The sequence below is a fragment of the Poecilia reticulata genome, chromosome 2, assembly GCF_904066995.2.
Source record: "Poecilia reticulata chromosome 2, P_reticulata-male-v2, whole genome shotgun sequence".
Lineage (NCBI taxonomy): Eukaryota > Metazoa > Chordata > Actinopteri > Cyprinodontiformes > Poeciliidae > Poecilia > Poecilia reticulata.
Genome location: NC_088831.1, coordinates 29584143 through 29599497, shown reverse-complemented (window position 1 = coordinate 29599497; position 15355 = coordinate 29584143). Strand labels below are relative to the sequence as shown.

The 15355-nt window shown below is 37.5% G+C and overlaps 1 protein-coding gene across 3 annotated transcripts; it reads left to right on the top strand.

The window, feature by feature from the left end:
* The first annotated feature begins 3022 nt into the window (after positions 1–3022).
* sox21b (SRY-box transcription factor 21b) lies at positions 3023–8232 on the top strand. Of its 3 annotated transcripts, XM_081602974.1 has the most exons (4): positions 3023–3421; positions 3744–3818; positions 6337–6453; positions 6598–8232. In XM_081602974.1, the coding sequence occupies exon 4, from the start codon at positions 6615–6617 to the stop codon at positions 7350–7352; it is 738 nt and encodes a 245-aa protein (XP_081459100.1). In that variant the 5' UTR covers positions 3023–3421; positions 3744–3818; positions 6337–6453; positions 6598–6614; the 3' UTR covers positions 7353–8232. The 3 variants fall into 3 exon arrangements, with proteins under 3 accessions (XP_081459100.1, XP_081459094.1, XP_008398374.1); XM_081602968.1 differs by lacking the exon at positions 3023–3421 and having other exon boundaries at positions 3674–3818; XM_008400152.2 differs by lacking the exons at positions 3023–3421; positions 3744–3818 and having other exon boundaries at positions 6150–6453.
* Positions 8233–15355: the final 7123 nt, after the last annotated feature.

Sequence of the window (15355 nt, the reverse complement as noted above, 5' to 3'; positions counted from 1 at the left end):
TAGGAAAAAAAATAAAGCTGCAAAAATGGCCGCTTTACTCAGCTTGAATTCAGTTCCAAATCTGTGGAAAGAAACTGACGATCAGCGCGCTGGAAAAACCTTCAACATTTGACGACAGTTTATGAGGAAGAATGGGTCAGTAGCACACCTGACAAATGCTTGCGACTCGTCTCTACATACTAGAGATGTCTTGAAGGATTGTTACTGACATCTGGTATGAATCCTGTGTGAATATCCCCATTAGAAATATATTTACTGCGATAACTAACATGTTCAATACTTATTCTCCCTGCTGTATGCCCTCTGGGGGGTGGTGGCAGTGATCACAGTTCAAAAATCTGACTTCTCAAAGGCTAGGAAAGGCCGCTACTGTTATTTTTTTTTTCTTTAATGATACACGAAGCCATTTGATTGCCGCCGCTATTTTGTGTGCCCCTCGGGGTGCGGAGATATTCTGCACTGTGAGATTACGTATAATACTTTGACAAGCGACGGTTTAAAGATGAAGGTCTTATCAGCCCCGGCGGACTCGTCGTGCCTCTGTGTTGCCATTCTCCCTAGGTAATGTGCTTTCAAAGTTTGTTGTATCTGTCAGTTCGGGTCCTCGAAGACTCAGCTGACAATCACTCCTCTTCTCTCACCATCATTCACAAACACACACACATACGCGCACACACACACCTACTCAGCCCTCAGGCCCAGTTGCCTGTATGAGTCCACAATGTTGGATACACACCACTCTGTGTTGTATTTGTGCATGGTTGTGTGTTTCATTGTGAATTGCAGCTCTCCTCACCAAGGGATCATGACCACTATCAATAGTATTTCCCCCTAATGTGATTAAGTTAATACTGCGCTCTATGAGGGGATTATATCTCAATTCCTCTTGATATGCGTAATATTTAGGTTGTGGTTGAGTAAATATTTTGGTTCTTCACCAAAATAATTCCCACTGAGACAAAGACACACAATTCTGCCCTAAGGAGCAATAAAGACTGTATAATTAGAATGATTAAAGAGCTGCACAACTCATTTGGCACTTGCTGAATGTATTTTCAGAACACAAACCTTCAAAATAGGTCACATATTTAGACCACAAAAAAAAAACTTTATTCACATTAATTATACTTTTTTTTTTAATTTGAGACATTCAGTGTGACTCATTTGAAGTGATGCTGAAGTCGCCATTGTCTCTGCAAGCAATCCCATCATAATGTTGCCTTTGCTCTTAAGCACATTTTCTGTGTATTGTAGCAGCCGTAAAGGCACCTCATTAGACAAAATGCCATCTAATTCTAACGCATTCATCTTTAAACTGTAATCAATTGGACCGTTTTACAACCTTAAACTGTTTGTCATTAGCACTTTATCAAAGGAGAGATAAGACTGAGGGTAATGGTGCATGATGGTGACAGAAGAGCTTCTCGGCATGTTCCACATCGTGCAGTTAAAGATACTATCCAGTTTTTTTTTTTCTTTTCGTAACAAATGTACTCTATAAATAAAAACACACTTGGGCAATGAAGAATGGATTTACAGAGTAGGATTTTACAAACTTGAACGGTAGTAAAAAAGCTGTTAATTCTGCTTTGTTGGCATTTGTGTCAGTGACATCACAGGAGGCACGAGAACAAAGCGGGTCAGGTGGCATTAAGCATTAGGTCCACCTGTTGATGTGCGGCGACTGTCAGCAGAAAAAGTGAAAGTTTGGAAATATTTGTAGGTATTTTTTTCTCTTTTTTTTTAAAAAAAAAAAGACATTTAAAACTACAATTGGCAAGCCAAGACTAATACAAGATTGGTAAATGTATTTTATTCTATAAAGACCACAAAGCAAGAAGATCTGTCTGAATTTAGTAGATGCTTAATCTACACTTTTCCATATGCATGCTTTGCAGTCAAAACACGTTTAAATAAATTATATATGAACCCCTATTGTAATATTATAATTTTTTTAGGAGATGTGCGAATAGCTGTTGCTTTTCTATTTTAAATCAAACAATTGTGTTATTATTATGTATTGGGTAAATACAGTATGGTTTATGTTTAAATGTCATAAAACCAAACTACTTTAGATAACCTGAAAACCTTTTCTCCATAGGACTGCTGAGTTACAGTATTTCTCACTTATTCCATCTGGTTGATTGGTTGCAATGATAACAATGGTCAAGACTGCATACAGCCAATTTGGCAGTGTTAAATCCACACTGTCGAGTCTATTTGGTCCTTCTCTGAATTGATTTGTGTTAATTTAACTCTTTTAGAATTATTTCAACAAGAGGCTGAGTATTTTTTTAAACTATTTTAATTGTTACAATTACTCAATTTTAACAGACAATTTTCTGCGCAAGTGTTTCTGCTGTTGTGCAAGACAAAATTGGACGCAATGATCAGATCACATTTATTTTTAGAACATTTTGGCCAGAAATGATCTTGGAAGATCTTTGATAATGAAATCTAACGGGACCTTAGCTCTTCTCACAAAACACCTTTTGGCACATTTTGCTGCAGCCTTTCACAATACAAGGAAACACCTGTGAAGGAAAGGGAATTTGATTAAAAACGTACAATTTAAAAAGACAAAGATGATCACACCAGGATGTAGGAAAAATATTTGATTATGGGATGTCAGCAGATGGATGTATGAATAGAGGGTTGCTTTTAAACTGGTAGAATTTATTATTATTTATCAATAATTTTACAAAAAGTAAAATAAATGGAACATTTTTTCAGCAGATCAACTCTGCGGAAATGGAGTTTGCTTGATTTTACAGAAAAGCCTTAATAGCGATTTTATCGCTTCACTGGAGAATGTATTTAAACTGCTTAGATCTGTTTTTTGTTTATTATTATAAAACATATTTACACTTTCCACAATAAAATTCCCACTTATCCTTCTAAATGAATTTCCAGATTTGTTCTTATCTTAAATCTGATAATCGGCCATTAGAGCAGGACTGGTCTTCACAAGCATGTGGATCATCAAACAGCTCAAAAGAGGGAGGCTGACCACTTTTTTTTTTTTTATCCGCAGTTTCCCTCTCGGCTCGGCCTGCACCGGAGCAGCCGCAGCTGTGGAGGATAAGGGGAAGATGGAGGCAGAGCTGTGATCAGGCAAGCAGAAAGAAAAGCCCACATCAGGTACACAATCAGGACCCCTCCCTCTTCCTCTTCTTACTAAACCTCCCTGATAATGAGCAAACTTTCATGTGGCAGCAAGTACTCCCCCTACTTTGTGAGGGTTTGAAGTGCCAAACACCAGATATTGTTGTTTACCCTCTCTTCTTTCTTTCATAGTCAAAGAAGAGCCATCTGATAGCAAGAGGTCAACTCGTGTTCCCTTGAAATCAATTTATTCCCAGACCCGATTCCTCTCCCTCCTCCCGCTGTGGGAGAATAAGAGCTTGTGAAGGATGAGGAGGTAAGTAAACATCCCACAATATTCTGTAGTGCATTTGCTGCTCAGACTTGGATTACCCAGGGACTCCTCATCAACTTTCTTTATAATTTACTGTGCCTTCTCCAGCACTTTGGAGTGTTGAGTTGAATAAAGTACTGGGTGCTATCATGGAGACTCTCGCACCTCCAGGGGGACTCCTTTAACAAAGTGATGGCTTTAGCGCTTTAGTGTGAACTGTGTGCGATCTGTCCGAGGAAAAGGGGGGGGGAGGGGGGGAGTCCCCATGGGCTTGTTGTGGCTGCTGTCTGCTTTCTATTTGCATGATATTCTTCCCCTTTTTCAGCCTTATCACTGCTTCGCTGTGAGGAAGGCAGTGCTGGCTGCCGTCTCAGAGGTTGGACCCAAGCTTTATCAGCAGGTAATTCTGCCACTCTTACTAACTCATGTTGAATTATTTAAGTGCTATTTCCAGGAGCAGTGTGTGCAAAAAGAACCGGGGCCAGACTTGAGTGTTTATTTTCCATTTTAATCAGATTTCAATTAATCCAGAAAATGTCATAAAAAGAATGTTCTTGTAAATGCATCTCTGGGGGAAAAAAAAAAAAAACAAACAAAAAAAAACATATTAGTTTCTCTTATTTTGATATGTAAAAGGTATGTGTATGAGTTAAATAAAAATGTTGTAATATTTTGTAACCAAAATTCCTAAAAAAAAAATGGTTTAAAAATGTGATTTTTGGCATTTATTTGCAGGGAGTGGAAAATGGTCAAAATAACAACAAAAAAAAAAAAAAACAAATCAGATCAAATAAAACTGCTAATAAAACATCTTATTTTAAATATCACACAAGAATTTTTTCTCACTTAGAAAGCATTCAGAAATCATTTTTGTTAGGAATAGCCCTAATTTTTAATCACAGTTGTTGAGCATATAGCCACATTTCTTCCGCACATGCTGTTGGGTTTAAGCGATAACCTCATCAGTACCTTATTAAGCAGAATAAGAGTGCCGGTGTCGAAACTGAGAAGATAATGCTATATGTGGAGATGCAAAATTGTAGATAAAGCAAATTGATTAAATAATGTCAACTGAGTCAATATTCCAGGTAAAGCCTTTTAGTAGATCAAATCTACCACTAACACTGGAAGGCAACCATACCCACCATCATGTTGCTTGCCTAATTTGCCACGACAGGCCACAGTAAATAAATAACTATGAATATTTTGATGATAAGAAAATACACTGACTGTCACATTAGGACATGCTGAATGGGCCAAAGCTTCTACACGGTTGAAATAAGAGACTTATTTATGACTAAAATAATAATAAACAAAGGCATTCCAGTAGTCTTAAATATGAAATAAAACTGACGTAAAGTGGAAACGCGAAAAAGGGGGTTAGGGGGGTTATCAAAAATAAAAGGAAAAATGAAAAAAGAAAGAAGGTCCTCCTGAAGGCGTACATGTGTGCACACACTTCTGCTCCGATAACAACTTTCACTACTGCAAGGAGGCTGCGCATGCAATTGTGTTTGCACGCTTGTGTGATGAGAGGCTACATGCTCCTGCCGAGGGAGTGGGCCGCTTCTCTGCAGGAATGTTATCGGGGGGCTGAATGACAAGGCCGACAAAACAGGTGGGGGGCGGAGAGGCGCGGCGTTGAGAGATGCTCGGGTCGGTTTTGAGGGAAACAGGTCTATCTTTCATCTGGCCCCTTTTTGTTAATTTGGCGCGGATCATCCTCACCTTGTCAGGTTTCCTCTTGAGACAAAGGTGCGCCGCAATAAATCCCTCTTTAATCCTTGTTAAGAGATTTTTTTTTTTACTGTCAACTTAATAAAAAAAATTTAATAATAATAATAATAATAATAATAATAATAATAATAATAATAATAATAATAATAATAATGTGCAAGCTGATTAGAGCAGAGCGTTAAAAAGGACAACTGGAGTGAATTGAGTTTTATATCCTAATTTAAACGCTCAACCTGCAGCTTAATTTGTCATTTATAATATTGCTCAATGCCGCTTCTTTAATCTTTTTTTTTTTTTTTTTTTTTTAACATATAATTATGTACAACAGGAGAAAGTGCCAGAACAAGCCACTTAAAACCTACAGTTTACGCAACAGGTCCCGCTGATAGCTGTAATTGCTTAGTTGAATATTGGACAACCTAATTTCCAGTTGTCGACTCGCTGCCCTTGGGAAGGTCCTTTGAAGTGAACGTGGAAGTGGGAGGGAGGGGGGATTTCAAGAAAGTAATTAATTTTAACCGAGCACGATTAGAAACACTCCAGACCTGCTCGATATTTTTGCTTATTTATTAAGCGAAAAATAAAATAAAAGTGACAATATATATAAAAAAAGGAAAGAGCCATTCTTTACCTTTCTTCTTAGAGGCGAGCGCCACCCACGAGGAAGAGAAGACACCTTTGAAAAGTGCGCAAAGTGGACAGATTTTTCTTGGAAATAGATTTTAGTCAATGCGGTGATGCTCATGTTTTTTTTTTAATAAAGAAAAAGATCTTATGTAAATGAATGCACTTAAATGTGCAGCTGTTAGAAGAAAAAAAATCTTATAATAAAGCCATAGCTGCCTATGAATAATCGCCGTCTAAGAAAATAACTTCCACATACAGGTGTAAAAAGGATAAATATTTCAAAGATGAGATATGTTCAAAAAGTCACAGTGGAAATTAAGAGAGAGAAGGAAAAAAAAATCAAGGGTCTAGTTCTAGTGCGCATGCGTGAGCGCCACTTTCACTACCTGCCACACACAATCCGGTATTTCACATGGGGCAAGCGGGAGCTGTCATCCACTTGTGTATAACGCTGCTGCTGCGCGTTTAGGCTGACAGTCTCAGGCGACAAGGGAGAACAAGACAATCTTTCCTTATTTATTTAGTTTTTTTATTATCGTCATTTTTCACTTAAGGTGCATCAACTCTGGATGGCACTATGACGCTGGGAAGATTTGAGCATTCATAAGGACGCAGAAACTTGACGATTTCACCGGATAATCCACGGGTGGGATGAAGAACTAAAGTCTAGTGTGAGTAATCTTACCAGTTTGAAAGAATAACATTGTTATGAAGCTGATTGTCTTGTTTGTGTATGTGTGTGTGTGTATGTCTGTGTGTTTTCTTTTTCTGCCTGCTTGATGAGTTATTAAACTTTGCTTTATATTTTCTTTTAGAGAGAGTTTGAGGGAGCATGTCTAAACCAATGGATCACGTCAAACGCCCGATGAACGCTTTCATGGTCTGGTCCAGAGCCCAGCGCAGGAAAATGGCTCAGGAGAACCCGAAGATGCACAACTCCGAGATCAGCAAGCGGCTGGGAGCGGAGTGGAAACTTCTCACGGAGTCCGAGAAGAGGCCGTTCATCGACGAAGCCAAGCGGCTCAGGGCGATGCACATGAAGGAGCATCCAGACTATAAGTACAGACCGAGGCGGAAGCCCAAGACTTTGATGAAAAAAGATAAGTTTTCCTTCCCGGTGCCCTATAATCTTGGGGAGCACGACGCGCTCAAAGTTAGCGGACTTTCCGCAGGAGCGCTCTCCGACTCCGTCATCGGGAACCCGGACAAGGCTGCGGCGGCAGCGGCGGCCGCGGCTGCGAGGGTCTTCTTCAACCCGTCCATGTCAGCGAACCCGTACTCGTTTTTTGACCTGGGATCCAAGATGACCGAGCTTTCCCCGCCTTCCTTTCCTTACGCCTCTCCTTTGGGTTACCCGCCGGGAGGGGCGGCGGCGTTTACCGGGACTGGCGGCGGGACACACACCCATACTCACTCGCACCCGTCACCGGGTAACCCGGGGTACATGATCCCGTGTAACTGTACGGCCTGGCCCTCGGCGGGACTCCAGCCGCCCTTAGCCTACATCTTGCTGCCCGGGATGGGGAAACCTCAGCTTGAACCTTACCCTGCATATGCTGCGGCGTTATGATAGGCCCGCTACAGAGATGACTGGGACTGATCTGTTCATGCAAGATTTTTTATTATGCATGCAAAAACTTGTACATGTGATGAAGTGCTCGTCCTCTCAAATATCACATGTGTATGTACATTGATTAATGCCTTTATCTAAGGTAATGCTTATTTAGAGAACTCTCTAATCTATTATTGCTCAGCCAGGAAGACGACTGAACAAGGAGCACAGATTTGAGCTGTTGAGCATCTTTTTCACCTGCAGGACTGACCTGTTGGAATCATGGCCAATGACCCCCCCACACCCCTCTTCCTTTTTCCTGCTTCTCTCATCAGGACCACAACTGTTTACTTTCAGATGGGGGGGCTTATTATTCAAGGATCAATGAGGAGGACTGCCACAACACTGTAAATGTAAATGTGTACAGATCCAAAATGACCTTTAGTTTATTTGCCGTTATAGGCTTTAGTGTTTGAGATATTTCACTAGAAACACGGTGTATATATTTTGAGTTTTTTTTAAAAAAAACAAACCGTTTTATAGATGTCTGTAATATTTATTGTTTTAGTGGAATTTATGGTGAGCCAGACAATTAAAAAAAAAAAGGACATGACATTTGCACATGAATCTTGCAAGATGTAATTTATTTTGAAGCTTTCTTTTTCTTTAAATAGTAAAAAAACAAACAGAAAAAAAAGTTTGGAAGCAGTTGGAAGTTTATTCTAATTTTCACCATTCCCACTTCTTGTGTCATGTGCAGCAAGGGAAAAAAAAGACCCCTTTTAACTAACTCATATGGAATTTGTATGTTTTGTGTTTTCCTTTAACATCCCGTTATGTACATCAAACTATTGTTGAGCAAAAGGACTACAATAAAACCTATTCGGATTAAACGGAAGGGAATCGCTGACTGTATAGTTCTTGATGAGATGAACAAGATTGGTATCTTTTCTTTTTTTTTTTTCTACCTCCTCTTGCTCCTGCCTCCTCAGTCCAGTCCAGGTGAAGTGTAAGGTATCCTCCAAAGGCCGCTTTTGTCCACGCTTTGAATGGCATTACAGGGTGGGGGGTGTGTGAGGGGGAAATCTAAATCAACCCATTGTTATCAAGAGCCAAAACCTTATTTATCACAATTTTAATCGGAAGATAAAACGGTGCCCTGCTCTAAGCTTTCTTTTCCCATGCAGGGACAAAAAAAAAAAAAAAAAAATAGCAGTGGAAAGTGGTGGGAAACAAGCTCCTCATTGAGGATCTGAAATAACCTGAGTGTGAGAAGAAAAACAAAATAGGTTTAATTTAAATAAATGGATGCACCCAAGAGAGTGTGAGTGAGAAAGTGTGTGTGAAGCAGGTGCGGACTGTTCGAATCTCTCAGCAACATGTAAAGCACCAAAATGAAGTGAGCCGCCTCTTCTAGATTACACCGGGAGATTAATTCATAAGGATCAGAGCGATTATGCAAAACTAATTTGGACAGTCCAGGGATAATTATCTCCGACACGGTTAATTAAACCTTTTCAGCACTTTGCTCTCCATTGTGACACCTCGATCCCTTCTCTCCACGGAACTTCCTCCTCCTTGGCCCCCAGAATGACGCGCTGCGCAGGCTTTCAATTCATTTCAAGGCCGGAAAAACAAGAAAAGTGTCTGTTTGTGTATTTTTATTTATTTATTGTCATTTTTATATCTTGGATACTTTCAGCCTTAAGCCGAAATTGTTTTTCTAAAAAAAAAAAAAAAAAGTACTAGACATGGATTAACAATCTAGGCATCTTTTAAAAAAAGTTCTGATCAAATCCCTCTACAAAATAATCTGTTGAAATAACCAGTAAAGTTGCTGTGATATTTGCATTATTTTTGTTTGGAAAGCTTTAACTGACAAGTGATGCCAAAAATAATTTTTTTACATTCAAACCAATTTTTAAAAATTTATCTACTCAGATAAATTTCTCAAATTCCAGACCATTTTACAATATCTGGGTAATTCCTCCTATTTAATAGTAAATAATCAAAATGAAAATTTTATTCTGATTAAGGTATAAAATGATAGTGATATACACAAAAAAAAGCTGTCTTAAAATATGGCATGTAAGATTTTATTCCCTAACAACCACAGCTAAACTTCATTAGCATCAAATACAGCTGGGTTAAGAAACTGATTTTGTTAGCAAGTTTAACTTTAGCATTAGCTGTATAAATAAAATAATTAAAACTGGATCCAAACTTTTCTGAAAAATGGACATTACCGTCACAAACGCAGCTAAGATTTGTTATTTACTGACAATGACTCTGTTAGTTAAGAAGTTCGGCTTGATAGCAAGTTCCTTTTTTGGGTTAGCACTGTCGCTAGGCTAGATGGCTGAATACGAGCCTTTTGAACCTGAGCCAACGAGTTTAGTGCAAATCTGCCTTAAAATCACAACTCAGATGTGCTGTTGGTTTGCAAGAACTGATTCAAGGTTCAGTTTGTTAGCAAGATTGACATTAGCATTAGCACCTTCACAAAACTCATAAAGTTTGACCCTACGTTTTTGCTCTTGTAATTAATTTTTTTCTCTCTATCAAAACTGATTGTTCTTTATTTAGTCTAAATTGATAAATTGGCATTTAACACATCGCAAATAGATATATTAGTCTTAACCAGACACAACAAATGAGAAAAAAACGGACCAAATAAACTTTTCCAGTTAAGTTATAATTAAAATGTAGGATTTGTTACCAAAATAAAATAATGTTGCTTGAAGGCGTGGAAGCCACTGTCGAAATGAAGAACTGCAAATTAGTCCTTACATAAAGTCAAACATTTTATTGGCTAAAGTTTAATATCCTCCAAAATTCCGTTTTGTAGTTTAAATGAAGCTGAATTACAACTTCCGCTCATTTCTTTCACCTTCTTCTCTTTTTATTTTATTTTTCTTAAGGAAAAGGGGGAGAAAAGCTGAAAGAAGGTCCTTTTTTCCTCCGGCTCTGGGAGCGTTTAGATGGTCGAGGAGGTTTTGTCTGGGAACAAAACATGGGTTGGGAGGTTTTTGTGAGAGTGTTGTTTGTTGAAGTGGAGCTCAGCAAAAGCGGCTGCTTTCCCTCATTGTGATGAAAGCAATCAGTGGTATTTGGAAAACTGTTAGCATTGTCCACTTCTTCTGTGTCCATTGTGGAGGATTTCTTTTCACAAGGTTTTTTTTTTCTTTTTCACCCGATCCAGCTGGCCGGAGTGAATAGCGGTGCAATGTGTACACGCTTTGTCCCTCCGAGCCCTTCAAGTAGCCCACGTTGAATGGAGTGAGTTGACACTGCATGACAGTGAAACAACATAATAAAAAATACATGAGCGCATGAATGGAGGCAGGCGCATAAATAAATAAAATGGGTGGCCAAAACTGGATAAACTGAATGACAAAACGGTGAAAGGGGGACAAAAAGATATTTAACACGCTAGATTAGCATTAGAATGCAATCTACAAGCCAGAACAATTGATGAATGGGTTTACCGGCCAAGAAAGAAATGGACTAAATGCCTTTTGAATAGATAGGCTATGTTTTTTTCTTTTCTCTTTCTTTTTTTGGGGAGGGGGCTGAGAGAGGTTAGATGGGAACCGAATGGGAAAGGTGGAGATACAGCTATGGAAAAGTTTGAGAAAACTTTAAAAATAATACCAAAAAAAGATTTGGAGGAATATTTTTAAGAGATCAACTGAAATGCATGCTAATAATCACCCTTACATTCTTAGACTAAGGGATATTTTCAGATTTAACACTTTGAATTTGGTTTTCCAATATTCTAATTCAGATTGTTCTTCATCAATACTAAAGGGAAGCATGTTTTAGTGTGGCTGAACAGAAGATGACAGAAGTATCTGTGTTGTCAAAGACATCTGAATAAATCCAAGCACTCATAATTATTCAGGTTAAGTAAAGATTTAACACAAGATGTTTTGGTGGCATTGGATACATTTGCTTTCCAGACATTAGGATTGTGTTAAATGATAAAAAAAATATTTACTTACTATAATTAAAATCATACATAAGAAAATGGTTCAGTCTTTATTTATTTATGGTACTCAAAACACACACACACACACACACACACATATTTCACATTTTAAAAGAGAAGGAGAGAATTAAAGAAAAAAACATTTAATTGTAAATTCTTGCATTTCTCTTGTAGATGCCATTAAAAAGGTTGGAAATGTTTGCAATCATGTGATAAAAACAATGGAGAATGGTCGTCATACTTTTATTATATTGCAGGTTTTTCTAACCTTTATGTCAGTATGAGCATTCAGAAGAAGTTTTGCATCCCTTCCGACTGGATCATCAAAGTGTTTAACATGCATCATATTTCAGATTCCACAAGAAAAAAGTGAAACATTTTCCGGTTCAAACATTTAAAAAATATTTACTGTATACTTTATGCTTTACTTTATACACCAACAGTCACTTTGGAGGTTTTTGCATCCAATTTAAAGCGACGGCTGCCTCATGTTTTCATAAGCTGCCTGCCTGATGCCCTGATATGATTATATCTCAGTGTTAAACCCTTTATGTGCCTGTAAGACATTTGTAGAAGTGAGATTAGGCAAATTAACATACATATGTATCACCAGTTCAACCATGTTGACCTCAGAGGGCTGCACAATAGTTTGCTCATCCCTAATTCGCCTGAGGGCCAACCCTGGAAGCTGGTGGATTATCACCTGGTTTCAATGGCCTGAGATGGATCATTTCAGTATTTTTTTTTCAGACATGAATAATACATCAATATCATCTTGTTTGAGGATGTTTTCTCAGTTTGTTTGCAGAAGTCTGCTCCTTGCTCACCTGGCTGTCATTGCATGTGTGTGTAAGTGTGTGTTAAACGCTGGGAGACATATACAGCCAGCCTCGGTCTCTCTGCAAGGAACCTCAAAGAGTCTGATCACTGACTCCTCCATCTCATTTTAGGCAAATCAAAGTGTGAAAAGTCTCTCCTGAAGCAATATCTCCATCATCAGGTTGGGTCAAGAATGTTTATGAAGGCTGTGTGTCATATTACCTGTAATCTCCAGAGTATGAACCGCTGTATTTCTTACTTTCTCTATGCTCCCAGGAGGGGGAAAAATGCCAAAATTATCTTGCATTGCACCTTTTCCGCAACACCTCAACATAGCAAATCAAAGCCTCAAAACCGTACATGTCGCTGTGCCCAAGGTCACCGGGAGAAATGAGAAATCTCTGTGTACTGTACAGTCCACCCCCATAAACATGCCACACAGCCCTCTGAAGTCTGACTTCGCTTTAAAGAGAGTCCAAGTTTGTTTAATAGTACATAATGCAATAAGTCGATGCACCCTCACCGGAGTTCAGAGGGAACGCTTGAATTAGGTTGGGGGGCAAGAAGGTGGATGGAGAGGAGGGGCTACTGAGGAGAATCCTGCAGGTGAGACGGGTGTACTGACACAGTGTCGAACAGAACACTGGGCTTTACACTTTTGAAGTAAATTGCAATAGCAACAATATTTCACTATAACTTTTATTAGCATCTGAGCAGTACCTTTATATCAGTAAGAGCTTTTTGAACCCTGACTAAATCTGAGAAAATCTTATTGCAGTACTTCACTGAAGTGTTTGGAAAGTTTTTATCCAACTTTAATGGCACATGTGTGTGTTTTTCATTTCACAAAACAACTTTCAACAATTTGAAAGATAGGAATTTGGATAGGAAGTTGGAATTTATTGCACATTTTTCAGCGTGTACTCTACACGTGGTCAAAATTATATGTGCAAGCTTAAATATGTACAGTACGTTAACCCACAAGATTTAGTTTAATGTCCAATCCAAAAAGATTTGCAGACAAACTGGACACTTTTTATTGCCAACAATAATCAATCAACAATAATCTGATCTCTCTACTTGTTTATTTATAGTGGAAGTCAAAGTAATATATATATATATATATATATATATATATATATATATATATATATATATATATATATATATATATATATATATATATATATATATATATATATAATGAGTAGAAAGAAATGTAGAAAATAAATACAAAAAATATAAAAAATATATAGGGGCAAAAGAGAAAGGAGATTTGACATTGAATACATGAATAAGAAAATATTCAATTACAAATTAAACCAACAAAAACAAAAAAGAACAAGAAAAATATATATACTATATATTAATAGAACTTAATAATAAATTAACGTTGCTGCACATAAGAGGAAACCATTTCACGGTGTAATACAGCAGAAATGATGTGAAGGTGTGTTGTATCAGTGGTGAAAGACAAACTTGTTTTCTGACTCAAAAGCTCCCACTGCTGTCTAAAATACATCACTGCACTTTTGGGGCAGTATTTGGTTTTAAAGGAGTGAAAGTTATTCAAAAATAATCTTAAAAATAAAACAAAAATAATAAAAAAATAATTAAATTGAAAATAATGTACCTGTTTTAGTGGGACACGAGTCACCTTTTTTTTTTTTGACAAGATAAGACTCTTTCAAACACATCTTATAGATGCTAAATAGTCACTCAAATCATGAAGTTAATAACCCAAAAGACGAGGCGTGAGATTATTCCCTGTATCCATCAATAAGTAGGAATAATGTCAGTGAGCAGCCTTAACAAGTGTTCCTTAAACTGACATGACATTTTTTGTTACATTTCCAAATGACCGCTGGCTGAGATTGCTGGCTCTCGTATTAATTCTCAGGTTTTCAAGAGACAAAAAAAAAAATACATCTGTGGTACGTAGAAATAATGACGTTGAAGAGCCGATGCCCCCAAGGAAGAGTGGCAAAGAATTATATCTTTCTTTAACACAGGACACAGGCAAAAAAAAGATAAGTACCTGTCACTTGGCATACTCTCAGCTACATGTGCCTATCAATGAAGAAGATTATTTTCCCCAGTTATTACAACAAAGATCTGCGGGGCTCGAAGATTGCACCTTTAATGAGAAGGAATGATTTCCTCCTGCACACTCACAGCCACACTTGGGTGAGTGAGCTGTAAAGCCATCGCCCCCCCTTCTCCTCTCCTCTCCCCACCACGAGCCACCCACCCCCTTCACTCTCGCTCTCTCTCAATTCTACCCGAACTTATTAAAATGAAATATTGCCAACATTAATGCACAGGGATTATTTATTACATTTTAACAGGATTATGGTGTGCAAAGCTTGATTTAGGATCCCCACACTTTATTGTGACATTGTGGCGCAGCAGTCAAATTCCACAGACTTGTTGTAATTAACAGCGACAAAATAGATCATTTCCGAATGATATGTGGCACCAGAACTAATCTTTGCATACAGAAATTGTTGGATGCTGAATAACACATTTACTAGATATAAACTGGCTTTCCTCGTCATTCTGCTTTTAACTTGTCTTCATTTTCCTTCTAAATTGTTTTGTCCCATTGCCCAAGTGTCAAAATATGATCATTTTTGCAGTAGTTTAATTTAGTAAGAGTTAGTACCTGAGGTGTTTATTGCACTCTTTATAATAACTGGCACAAATGGTAAAGATATATATATATATATATATATATATATATATATATATATATATATATATATATATATATATATATATATATATATATATATATATATATATATATATATATATATATATATATATATATATATATATATATGCATCGTTTTGCAGTTTTATGATCTCATGCTGGATAATCAAGAAGAATCTAACCATTAATTTATTTGGGCATATTAACTATATTCCAAATGGAGACATACATTTTTCAAAGAAATCAGGTTTTACTAGCACTTCTGCTGCTTATATTTTGCACATCTTCCTTTTGCTGTTAGTCTTAAAACATTTCATGAGGTTAGTGCATAATGAGGGATCCTTGTACTTTGGTCTCAATCTAAGCTGGTCCTGGTTTGTAAAAGAAAAACATGCAAATAATATTTGTTTGTTTTTTATAGATAAATCTGAAGCTTCATTTGTAAAACAACTTCCTTTAGGTTTTGAATCACAGATGATTGAAAGCAGTCCAGGT